Source organism: Vombatus ursinus, unplaced genomic scaffold (assembly GCF_900497805.2).
Source record: "Vombatus ursinus unplaced genomic scaffold, bare-nosed wombat genome assembly UNPS02011613.1, whole genome shotgun sequence".
In the NCBI taxonomy this organism is placed as follows: Eukaryota; Metazoa; Chordata; class Mammalia; order Diprotodontia; family Vombatidae; genus Vombatus; species Vombatus ursinus.
The window spans coordinates 1,294,355-1,307,522 of record NW_020951391.1 but is presented as its reverse complement, the minus strand read 5'-3'; the positions used below and the strand labels follow the sequence as shown (position 1 = coordinate 1,307,522).

Genomic DNA, 13,168 nt, shown 5'->3' with positions numbered 1-13,168 from the left:
AACAGGAGGAGGGAGAAGCAACAGCTAAGGCGACCAGGATGGAGGCAGAGTGAGCAGGGCTGTGGGACTAAGGCAGAGGCAGTGAAGCCACAAAATTAACAGCACATGCCCAAAATAGAACAGCTGGGCAAAATCCTGGCTCTGTTTGGGTGTCTGCTGAGCTGAGCTTGCATGGGAATAGGACAGGTTGGAAAAAAATGGCTATTTTCCCTTATAGGTAGGTCAGGCTAGGTAGGGAGGAGTTTTATTCTAGTTCCGAAAGAGATCGTACTTAGAGCACAAACGCAGATCAGCTTAGAGTCTTAGACAGTTATCTGGGGGTACTGAGAGGTTAGGTAATTTGGCCAGGGTCGCAGAGCCAGAGTGTGTTGGGGGGTGGGGAGGAGAAGGAGAATTGAGCCCATTTCTTCCTGACTTCAAGGTCTGCTCATCTACAGGTCTTCCTAGCCCTGAGGCCAACTCTCCATCCAGAGGTGTCAAACTCATAAATCTCCAGAGTGTACTTGAACCAGATTAAAATGTCATTGGGAAATGTTTAACAAAATAAGTAAAAATACAATTTTTGTTGTTGTTCAGTTGTTTTCAGTCAAGCCCAACTTTTTGTGACCCTATTAGGGGTTTTCTTGGCAGAGATATCGGAATGATTTGTCATTTCCTTCTCCAGCTCATTTTACAGATGAGGAATCTGAGGCAAACAGAATGAAGTGACTTGCCCAGAGTCACACACCTAGTAAATGTCTCAGGCCAGATTTGAACTCATGAAGATGAGTCTTCTGATGCCAGACCTAGCACCCTATGCACTATGGTGCCTCCTAGCTAAAAATATAATACAACATAGATAATGTTAATTTGTGGTTTTCTAACTTAATATCCTGTCCATAGACATCCATTTCTATTTGAGTTTAATACCACTGCACTACACCATGTGACCTCTTGTATAAATAACAATAATAGGGGCAGAGCCAAGATGGTGGAGTAAAAGCAGTGACTTGCTTGAGCTCTCCCCCAAACCCCTCCAAATACCTATAAAAAATGGCTCTAAACAAATTCTAAAGCAGCAGAACTCACAAAAAGACAGAGCAAAACAAATTTCCAGCCCAAGACAGCCTGGATGGTTGATCGGAAAGGTATATTGAGCCGGGCTGGGAGAGGAGCGCAGTTTGTAATGGGTGTGCAGGCCACAGAGACCTTGGAGAAGGCATCAAAGGACTGAATCGCGGGCAGCTGTGGTGGTTTCCAGACTTCTCAACCCACAAACGCCAAAGACAACTTAGAAGGTCAGTGGGAAAAGTCTGTTTCTACGGTGGTGAGAGAGGAGCCCTGGGTCCCAGCCCCATTCCGGGGGCAGTGGCTACCTCCAGAGCTTCTGGCCCACAGACTGAGGGGGAATCGAGTGGCTGCTCAGAGGGGGATTGCAGGGCTCTCTCTGCTGGCTCAGGATTCTCTTGCTTTGCCCGTTCTTGGATCTGGGTCACAGTTCTGGGTGGCAGTCCTGGGGCAAGGAGGAGTGCTGGCATCGTGGAGCTTGTAGTGGCTGTGGAGAGGAAACCCTCCTCACAGTTCCAAGACAGAAAAGAGTGCTCATAGACCAGAGCACAGGCCAGGAAAGGAATAAATACCTTGCCCTTGATCATACCACCTCGGAAGAACTGAAAATTTACAGGTCCCTAGAAGTACCTCTGAACACAGCTGCACAAAACCCCTGAAGCTTGGGACAGTACATTCTCCACACTGGAAACAGACTCCTACCTTAACAAAGAGTTTATAACTCAAGTAATTGGCTGGGATCATGAACAATCAGGGCAAAAAGAGTCAGACTATATTATCTTACTTTGATGACAAAGAAGATCAAAACATACAACCAGAAGAAGACAACAAAGCCAAAGCTCCTACATCCAAACCCTCCAAGAAAAATATGAATTGGTCCCAGGCCATGGAAGAGCTCAAAAAGGATTTTGAGAAGCAAGTAAATGAAGTAGAGGAAAAACTGAGACCCAAAAAAATACTGAAGAAAATAACACCTTAAAAAATAGCCTAACCCAAATGGCAAAAGAGGTCCAAAAAGCCAATGAGGAGAAGAATGCCCTTAAAAGCAAACTTAGCCAAATGGAAAAGGAAGTCCAAAAGCTTACTGAAGAAAATACTTCCTTAAAAATTAGAATGGAGAAATTGGAAGATAGGGACAATTTGATAAATCAAGGCACTGTAACACTAATTCAAAGGAATGAAAAAATAGAAGAGAGTGTGAAATATCTCATTGGAAAAACAACTGACCTGGAAAATAGATCTAGGAGAGAGAACTTAAAAATTATTGGACTATCTGAAAGCCATGATCAAAAAAAGAGCCCAGACATCATCTTTCAAGAAATTATCAAGGAAAACTGCCCTGATATTTTAGAACCAGAGGGCAAAATAGATATGGAAAGAATCCATCGATCACCTCCTGAAAGAGATCCCCAAAGGAAAACTCCGAGGAATGTTGTAACCAAATTCCAGAATTCCCAGGTCAAGGAGAAGATATTTCAAGCAGCCAGAAGGAAACAATTCAAGTATTGTGGAAACACAATCAGGATAACACAAGATTTAGCAGCTTCTACATTAAGGGTCCGGAGGGAATGGAGTATGATATTCCGGAGGGCAAAGAAATTAGGACTACAACCTAGAATCACCTACCCAGCAAAACTGGCTATAATCCTTCAGGGTAAAAAATGGTTATTCAATGAAATAGAGGACTTTCAAATATTCCTGTGGAAAAGACCAGAGCTGAATAGAAAATTTGACCTTCAAATACAAGACTCAAGTGAAACATGGAAGAGGTAAACAGGAAAGAGAAATCATAGGAGACTTATTAGGGTTGAACTGTTTACATTCTTGCAGGGAAATATGATATTTGTAACTCATGAGTCCTTTGTCAGTATTAGGGTAGTGGGAGGGAAAAATTATGTTTGTATAGATAGATAGATAGAGGACACAGGGTGAATTGAAGATGAAGGGGTGATATCTGGAAAATAAAATTAAGGGGTGGGAGAAAATTATACTGGGAGAAGGAAAAAGGGAGAAGTAGAATGAGGGAAAATATCTCACATGAAACAGACAAGAAAACCCTTTTACAGTGGAGGGGAAATGGCAGAAGGTGAAAGGGAATGAGTGAATCTTATTCTCATAGGATTTGGCTTAAGGAGGGAATAACATACACAATGGGATATGGAAATCTATCTTACTCTACAGGAAAATAAGGGGGGAAGGGGACAAGAGGCAGGAGGTTGATAGAGGGGAGGGCAAATTGAGGGAGGGGATAATCAAAAGCAAACACTTCTGGGGAGGGACAGGGTCAAAAGAGAGAATAGAATAAATGGGGGGTAGGATAGGATGAAGGGAAATATACTTACTTTTTCACAACAGGACTACTATGGAAGTGTTTTGCATGACTACACATCTATAACCTGTATCAGGATGCTTTTCAATGGGGGTGGGTGGAGAGGGAGGAAGGGAGAAAATTTGTAACCCAAAGTTTTAAAAACATGTTAAAAATTTTAAAAACTTAAAAAAATAAAAAAAAAACAATAATAAGTAATGTTTAAATAGTCCTTTTAAGTTTGTAAGATTGTGAGGCAGCTAGGTGGCACAGTGGATGAAGTACTAAAGCTGGAGTCAGGAAGAACTGAGTTCAAATCCAGCCTTAGGCACTTTTTAGCTGTGTGACCCTGGTCAGGTCACTTAGGTCTGCCCGTGCCTCATCTGTAAAATGGGGATAATGATAGCATTTACCTCCCAGGGTTGTTGTGAGAAAGAATGAGATAACATTTGCAAAGTTTTTTTTTTTTTAATAAATGCTAACTTTAATTGTCAGCATTATCTCAGTTAAGTTTCAGCACCACACTGATAGTGTCATTACTACAACGCTTCTATCCCAGTTTTCACAAACTAACCTTAAGAGGAGCTAAATGACTTTCCTGGGGTCACAGAGCTATGGGGTGTCACATGAAGACTGTTAATTCAGTTCTTCCTGACTCCAGTTTCAGCATGTTGTCACTATACCATATCACACAGCTCTTAATATTTGGACCCCCTTTGCTCTAAATCCAGAACCCTTTTTACTACTCCATACTTGTATCTTGGAGAAATTCTCTTCAAGTAAACATTATATTTAATTATGAGACTTAACAGCTCGATACCCATCCCTTCTCTTACTTGGGACCTTTACTTCCTAATACTACTCTCTGACACTGACCAGTATGAGATTTGAGATGAAAGGGTTAGATTTTTTTCCTCTAAACTTTATTGCTATTGATTTTAGGTGGAGAATATAATTGCAGCTTTCCAAATGTTGGCAGATTTAGCAAAAATGCATGAGGACAGTCTACAGCCTGCAACAGAGGGTGCCACCGAGTGGTACCCAAAACAGCTGTTGATGGATTTCTCTCTCTCTCTCTCTCTCTCTCTCTCTCTCTCTCTCTCTCTCTGTCATTTTCCACCAGAAGCATCTCATTTTTTCTCCTCCTCTTCTCCTCCTCCCTATTTTTCTATTTCTTTTTCCCCTTCTCTTCTACTTGTGCCCTAATCCTGCCAGTAGCCTCCATGGACCTTGCTTAGCCCCACTTAAGGCCTTTGGAAATAAACAACTTGGTGACCTTTGGTGTGGAAGTCATAAACCATAAGTAGGCTAGGCCACCTAGGCTTCACCCTAGATGCAAAAATTTTCCAGAGTATTAACAGTACTTCAGCAATGTAGAAACAGCTAAACCTAGAACCTAGTTAGCAATAGTAACTATTTTAAAAAGGAAACCACTAGAGTATTTTCCTGATGACCATACCCCAGATAAGCTCCTTCTTGGCCTGACCTTCCCTTGACTTCTTCTCTGTGGATGACAGTAGCCTCATGGGTTGCCCAGTGTTCCACCACCGCCCATTACCGAAGATGAAATAAATTGAAGACATGCTTCAGGCTACTTGCTCTCATTACAAAATTCACTATTTATGGGTCTGGGATCAGGCCAGGTCTTGACAAACAAGGGTGTCAGATGGTCATGGGAGACTGTTTCTCAGTCCAGCTGTGGGACGCTCAGTATCAGGCTCTTTCCCCTTCTATAAGAACAGCTGGTTTTTAGCTTGGATATGCATCTGGGTGCAGGGTTTGACTCCAGGATTTCTGGGGCTGGAGAACAGACTTAAATGGAAGGAGAAAGCCAAGTCCTTTCTACCATGAGAAGAAATGGAGAAGAAGGATGTGGTGCATTTGAGTTGTAGGAGAGGTAGAAAGGTAGGTAAGAAATTCATTGAGGACAGTCACATAGTACTTCATTTCCTCTTAATTTTACTTATCCATGAATAAGTACTACTAGGATTCCAGCTCTTTCCACTAGACCACACTGTCTCTAATAGAGAGCAATCAATAAAGAATCATTTATTAAGTACCTACAGTGTCCTAGGCATTGTGCTGGGTGCTGTGGTTACAAAAGACAAAAACAAAAAAGTCCCTGCCCTCAAGAAGCTTACATTTTATTGGGGGAGACTAAAGGTATGTATGTATACATGCATACACACATACACATATATATGCACACATACCTGGATTATCTCTCTCTCTCTCTCTCTCTCTCTCTATATATATATATATATATAATATCCAACATACAAAATTTATTATTATATATTACATTATATTATATATTATTATATATCACAACATACAAAATAATTACGAGGCATTTTGACAAGGGGAGTACTAGGATCTGGGGGGAGATCATCAGGAAAAGCCTCATGTGCAGTAGAAAGTGGAATTTGAGCTGAGCTTTGGAAGAGACTAAAGATTCTAAGAGACAAACATCAGGAGGGGTTGGATTCCAGAAATGGAGAATGTGAGAAGTTATACATGTGGTAGATGGGATGTCATGGGAGCAACAGCAAGGATGCCAGTTTGGCTGAGCCAGAGAGTGTGTGAAGGGGAGTAATATATAATAAGTATGGAATGGTAGGTTGCAGCCAGTTTGTTGTTATTCAGTCATTTCAGTTGTGTCTGACTCTTCGTGACCCCATCTGGGGTTTTCTTGGCAAAGATACTGGAGTGGTTTGCCATTTCCTTCTCCAGTTCATTTTACAGATGAGGAAATTGAGGCAGAGTTAAGTGACTTGCCCAGGGTCACACAGCTAGTAAGTATCTGAGGTAGGATTTGAACTCAGGTCTTCTTGACCCCAGACTCAGTACTCTGTCTACTATGCTACCAGAGAGAGTTAGGAGTCAAAGATGACATCTAGATTGTAAGCACAAGTGACTGGGAGCATGGTGGTACCCAGGACAGTAATAGGAAAGTTAGGAAGACGGACGAATTTGAGTAGAAGAATAATAAGTTCTGGAAGTTGTTGTTCAGTCATTTCAGTCATGCATGACTCTTCATGACCCCATGAAACCCCCATGGAGTTTTCTTGGCAAAGATACTGGAGTAGTTTGTCATCTCCTTCTCCAGTTCAATCATCAAGTCCAATCCCTTAATTTTACAAATGAAGAAAGTCTCAGAGAATGGAAGTGACTTGCTCAAAGTCACCCAGAGTTGGCCTCACAGCTGGGACCATTGTCCCAATATCCTAAATCTAAGCCCAATTGTTTTCTATTCTATCATACTACTGTTCTATTCTAATATTCTACTATTCTATTCTATCATACATTGAGTGCTGATAACTAAAACTGTGGTGGTTAATGCCAACTATCCAGATAAGATAATTTTATATTTAATGAATTGCCCAGGTTTTTGTTTTCATCTGGATGTTTCATCAATGATCTGGGGAGCTTTCTCTCCTAACTGGCCAAGGAAGACAAGTGTCCTGGGTTATCATCATCATCATTATTATTCTTTTGTATTTATATAGCACTTTAAGTTTGCAAAGTACTATATATACATCATCTCATTTGGTCCTCACAACAACCCTGTGATGTAAGTTATTATTATTATCCCTGTTTTCAGATGAGGAACTGAAAACTCAGGGAGGCTAAGACAGTCACTTGCCCAGGATCACACAGCTAGTGAGTTTTAGAGGCAGGATTCTTATAAGATTAAAGATTTAGACCTGGAAGGGACCTTAGAGAGCATTTAGTCCAAACAACTCATTTTACAGATAAAGGAACTGAGACTCAGAGAAATGAAGTCAATTGTTCTAAGTCACACAAGTGACCCTGTCTGGAATCCAGACTCCTCTGACTTTATATACAGTAGCCTTTCCCTTACACTATGATGTGGTTTCATCTTGTCTCAATCTGCTGCTCTGGAGAGTTTTCCCATCTCACCAACTGTAGTACATAAGAACACAGCTCTATGGAGCCCTAATTGATTATCAATTCATTCCAAAGAGTATTGGAATTGAAGGGGAGTCCTGTCCCCAAGTTGATTAGATAAGTACTCCTGTTCTGATTAGAACGTTTAATGATGTGTTTAGTTATTATATAACTCTTAGTGGAAATTAGGACCCTAGAGTCCTCTGCTTCCCTAAATTGGTCAATTAGGATCTAAATCATTCATTAGAAAGCTCAATCTGGGACACTTTTCAGCCTGGCTTCCCAGTTTGTCAGAGAGAGATGTAGATTATCAAATAATCCCCTTCCCCTTATTTCCACCCCATCGCACCCCCTCACTGTAATCTACTCCCTGTTTTTCCCTGAGCATAAACAGGTTTGATCTCTACTACAGTTTTTCCTGGTGGAATGAGAAAAAGAAATCAAACTCCTTTCCTTTGAGGATATAAATTCCCCTGCCCCCAGGTCACAGGATTTAGAACCATAATAGATCTTAGAGATCATCACACCCAACTCCCTCATTTTACAAAGGGAGAAACTATGTTATTTCCTGCCTTTCCTCCACAACTGGGAGGAATGAGAATTTGGGGGAGCTAAGGGACGTGGAATATCCACTAGGAGATCTGAGCTTGTCCCCATCTGACCTGTCCCTTTGCAGGGAGTCAGGGAGGTAACGTCTGGAGGAATGTCTATAAAGTGCTCTGAGCTTCTCAGATGTAAAGGGCAAAAGAAATCAAAGCTGAGTTGTTATCATGACTCCTGACAAGTGAAAACAGGCCAGTATGTCCTTTCTTGCCTGATCTAGTCAGTGGCTGGGCCAGAAACCCTGCTGTTACTTTTTTCCACTTGACCCCAAAGGCTAACTGAGTGTCAGCTACTGAATCATCGATAGATAGGTAGAAAGAACCTCACTCCATCATGTCCAGTCCTGAGCCAGCTCCAAAGCACTGATCTGTGGCTAAAATGAGACTTCTTTCTGTGCTGGCCCCAGAGAATACCTTGTCGCCTCACTGTGGGTTTGGGTATTACGTGTATAATTTGATATGGGACAAAGATATTTTTAGGTATTAACCACTCCCCATTCACAAGTAAGGGTCATTTGAGGATAACCAGTGGAGTATAGGGGAGGACTGAGACCCCAAGACATAAAGTTCTCATAAACAAATCCCTGTGGTCAGCAGCCTAAGTTAGACCTCCAGGACAAAGTTTGCAAAGGGATACCCTACCCTCCAACCCAATACCCCCGCGACATGTCTGGAGAATGAGTAAGGGGAAAGGAGGCACCTAAATATTTTCAAGGGCATCTTGAGTTATCACTATGCTGATGTCCAGGAGATGGGGGAGGGGGGAGATGGAGAAGACTCCGGAGGAGACCATGTTAAAATCTCTAGGATGCAATCTGCCTAGGTTTTCTGAGTCCTCTCCATATACACCCATCTATCTAAGGTCACGAGGAAATGAGAATGTCTTTGGTGTGTTTAACTTTCTCCTAGTGCCATGCAAATTCAGCTCTTCTAAAACTGAAAAGCTACATTAGTCTTTTCCTTTTCCCTCCTTCCACTCCTATCTCTCCCTCCCTCCCTCCCTCTATTTTCTCTCCCCCCCCCCATCTCTCTCTTTTGTTCCTGAGGTTTTATTGTTCAAAAGAAATAAAAACACTGAGCCCAGGGAACTGGGCTCATACTCTCTGGCTGTGACTAGAGACGAGCCATCTTCTCTTGGCAGACACGTTTGAATGGTATAAGTATGGGTCTACATTCCACTTCTAACCTGGAAAAGAGAAAAGAAACCATTTAGACTTCCAAAAGGCTAGATTATTTAGCTCAATGTGATGAAGAAATTGACAGCACCTGGAGCTGTCCAACAATAGAACAGGTTTTCTGCTTTAAGGGGACTTCTAGTCACTGCAAGTATTAAATCAGAAGCTGAGCTGCTGGGGCCACATCTCAAGGATGTGTAGAGAGACTTCCTACTGAAAGTAGGAGTACAGACTATCTCAAATACTTCCAAGTCTAAAATTCTATGATGGAAGAGTCACACCTTCAGAGAGCAATTCCAGTGAGCCCAAACCAACTGGGTCTGAGATGAAAATGCAGTGGTTTAGAAAGTTGCTGTGTTGATTTCAGTTGAACAGTTACTTGTTAAGATCTTACTAAATGCAAAGCATAATGCTAAGGGACATGAAAAGTTTTGATAAGGCAGGATTGCTGACCTCATGGAGTTTTCAGTCTGAGTTATTTGCCCTATTTTTAGGGGTCCTATAAGGAGGTGCTCCTAGTATGATAAAAGAGCAGCACATTTGGAGCCTGAAAACTTGGTTGCAAATCCATCCTCAGATATTAGCTGTGTAATGTTGGAGGGACACTTAATCTCCTTGGCCCTTAGTTCATTCACCCATAGAAATGAGAAGGCTCCAATAGCTAAACTCTATATAATGTTTTAATGTTTGTGAAACACTTTGCAAATATCATCTCATTTTCTCTTCATAAAAACCTTTTGAAGTAGATGTTATTGTTATCTCCACTTTACAAATGAGGAAACCAAGACAGACAGAAATTAAGTGACTTTCCACCAAAGAGTGTCTGAGGCTGGATTTTAACTCAGTTTTCCTTGACTCCAGGCTCAGCCACTGTACCGTCTAGCTGCCTCTAAGGTCTTGTCCAGCTCTAAATCTATGATGTATTACTCAACATATGGAAAAAACTTTTAAAAATATTGTTATTTCCTTAAATATTTCCTAATTACATGTAAAAAATGTTAACATTCACTTCTTAACATTTTGAGTTCCAAATACTCTCCCTCCCTCTCATCCCTCCCACCTCCTTGAGCAGGCAAGCAATTTGATATCAGTTATATGTGTGGCTTCATGCAATACTTATTTCCATATTAGCCACATTGCAGAAGAAAACAGACAAAAAAAGAAAAATAGAGAAAGTTTAAAAAGTATGCTTCAATCTGTATTCAAAGTTCATCAGGTCTCTCTCTAGAGGTGGATAACATTTTTCATCATTGGTCCTTTGGAATTATTTTGGATCACTATCTTGATTTAAGTAATTAAGTCTTTCACAGTTGATCATCCTTACAATATTGCTGTTACTGTGTACAATGTTCTCCTGGTTCTGCTCACTTCACTTTGCATCAGTTCAGGTAAGTTGTTATGGAAGAACATTTTCACAATTAGAGCTATCACCACTAAAGATTTTTCTAATGATGGCTAAACAACCATTCATCTGGTAGGCCCTAGAGGGCATTCATGCTTTGGCTTAAGGCTGGGCTCTCAGAGCTTCATTCCAACCCTGGAATTGATCTGTTGGTTGGTTGTTATCTTTTGTTTTCAAAGAGGACCAAAATGGCATCACTATGCTAGAGTCAAGTTATAGTGTGTCTAACTGTGGCTGATCAGACCAATATGAGCTTGGAATGCTATAGCACAGGTCAGGCACAAATAGCCCATGTGAATATTTGGGGTGGATTCCCTAAATTTGCGCATCTCAGAGTTTCTTTTGAACTACTTCAATTCTACTTTGCTCATAGAGCACAGCACCTTCTTTGATGTGGACACACCATGCTGAGTGGTCCTGTGCCATTGCCTCCCATGTCACACAATCAATTTCACAGTTCTTAAGAGAGACCATGAGCGTGTCCTTGTTTTGCTTCTTCTGACCACCATGTGAGCATTGTTCAAATGCAAAACATATGATTGCCAAAAAGACTATTTTATAGACAACCCTAGAATATGTCTCCAACTTTAGCCCCTATAGCTGTTAGCATGGTGAGGGTGAAAAGCAAATATTAATGACGATTGTTGGACTGGGTGCTTCCAGGGGATCAAAGCTAATGATTCTATAGAATGAAATCTGCTTAAATTTACCCTGGACTTGAAGTTAGAAAATCTGAATCCGAATCCCAGTGCTCCACTTTACTTACTTGGGCAAGTCTATGGGCCTAGGTTTCCTTATCTGTTAAATGAGAGACTAGCTGGTATCTAAGGTCTCTACCAGCTTTAGGATTCTCTGAGGACTTCCCCCTTCCAGGATGCCTGGAGGCTTTTCCGTCTCTTGGAGTCACCTTTTAAAATACAAATACTAGAGCTATTCACAGCTACCACACCTTCTATAATTATCAGTTAACACCTTAGCAGGAATGTGTTTCAAAGAGAAAAAATGGAAATGTAGAAGAGATGAGAGGGATGCTGCTATAGAATCCTGGAGTAATTAATGTGTGATGGCATGGGAAGGACCTTGGAGACCACTGAATCCACTATAATTCCAGACATGGCAGACAACCAGTTCAAATGTGCAGAGACAGGAGATGGGATGTTCTACGTCCTCACCTTTGATCAGGTTGTCGGTCATGTCTGGAATGCATGAATGCACTTAGTCCTTGACCTTGGACTCTTGGAATCCCTAAATGCCTTCAAAGCTCAGCTCATACATCAACACTTAACAAAAGGCCTTTCTTGATCCCTCCCAGCTGTTAGTGACTCTTTTTACTCCTACTCATAGTCAGGGGGCAGTATTTTATATATACTTGTAAAAATAATAACAGCTAATATTTATATAGCATTGTAAAGTTTGCCAGCATTTTACGTGTGTTTCATCCTCTCAGCAATACTTAAGGTAGGCGCTATTATTATCACCTTTAAATAAATGAGAAAAATGAGGCTAAGTAAAGTTAAGTGACTTGACTAAGGTCATACAGACAGTATCAGAGGAGGAACTCAGACTCTGGTCTTTCTGACTCACAAGGCCAACTTTTTATCCACTATACCATATGAAGGCCTCTCTCTTTTTTTTTTTTTTTTTTAGTTGGGCAATGGGGGTTAAGCGACTCTCCCAGGGTCACCCAGCTAGTTAAGTGTTATGTGTCTGAGGCTGGATTTGAACTCAGGTTCTCCTGAATCCAGGGCCGGTGCTCCTGAATCCAGGGCCGGTGCTCTATCCACTGTGCCACCTAGCTGCCCCCAAGGCCTCTCTTTAAAGGCCTACATGGAACTCTCTATAAAAAACTATTATTATGACTTCATAACTTTCACAGAATATTAGAGCTGGAAGTAACTTCAGAGATTATTGCTTCTATGCCTAGAACAGCCTCCCTCTTCTTTACCTCATCAATTCCTTTAAAGCCTCACTCAAATGATATCTTCTGTAGGAAGCCCTTCTTGGAGATGACCTCCTCCCCCTTCAAACACACAGCACTTTGTTTTATATCTGCTTCTTTTTTCTCCTTCCCTCCTTTCCTTTCCCCTCCCCTCCTCTCCCCTCTTTTCTCTTCCCCTTCCCTTCCTTTCTTTCCCCTTCCCTTTCTCCTTCTCTTCCTTTCTTCCCCTCTCTCTTTCCCTTCCCCAGCCCTCCTCCCTTTTCCTCTCTCTCCTTCTCTCTTCCTCTCTCCCTCTCTCCCTCTCCTTCCTATCCCTCTCCTCTCTCCCCTTCCCTTTCCTAATCAGACCTGTGATTTTATGGGTATAGGTGACTCTTGGTAAGGAAACTCCTCTCCCAATGCAGATCTGCAATTTATAGTCTCAGAGAGTTGCTTTTTTTTTTTTGTCTAGTGAATTTTATATATTTAGCCAGATTCTCCTTGAGGTCAGAGAGCAAATCTTATCTAACTTTAGAATCTTTCTCCACACTTAGCACCACGCTCTCCACTCAGTGGGCACTTTATTAATGTCTGCAAATATACTTGCATCCTTTAATCCAAACCCTTGGCATTACAGATGAGGAAGCAGACTCCTGGAGAAGTGAAGTGCCTTGCCCCAGGTCACCAAGCTGGTAAGTCTTGGAGCCAGGATTTCAATCCAAGTCTTCTCCATGTTCAGTGCTGTTTCTGCTATACCAAAAGGCAACGATGCCTGTGCTACCTTTGCTTTTGGTTCAAAGATCC

General features: G+C 41.5%; 1 protein-coding gene across 1 annotated transcript in view; it reads left to right on the top strand.

Annotated features, from left to right (window-relative positions):
• KCNC4 (potassium voltage-gated channel subfamily C member 4) overlaps positions 1 to 13,168 on the top strand; it is a 68,172-nt gene that overhangs the window by 48,487 nt on the left and 6,517 nt on the right. Inside the window, exon 4 of the mRNA XM_027856712.1 lies at positions 13,002 to 13,056. Within this exon, the coding sequence (XP_027712513.1) occupies positions 13,002 to 13,056 (55 nt within the window). The remainder of the gene's footprint in view (positions 1 to 13,001; positions 13,057 to 13,168) is intronic.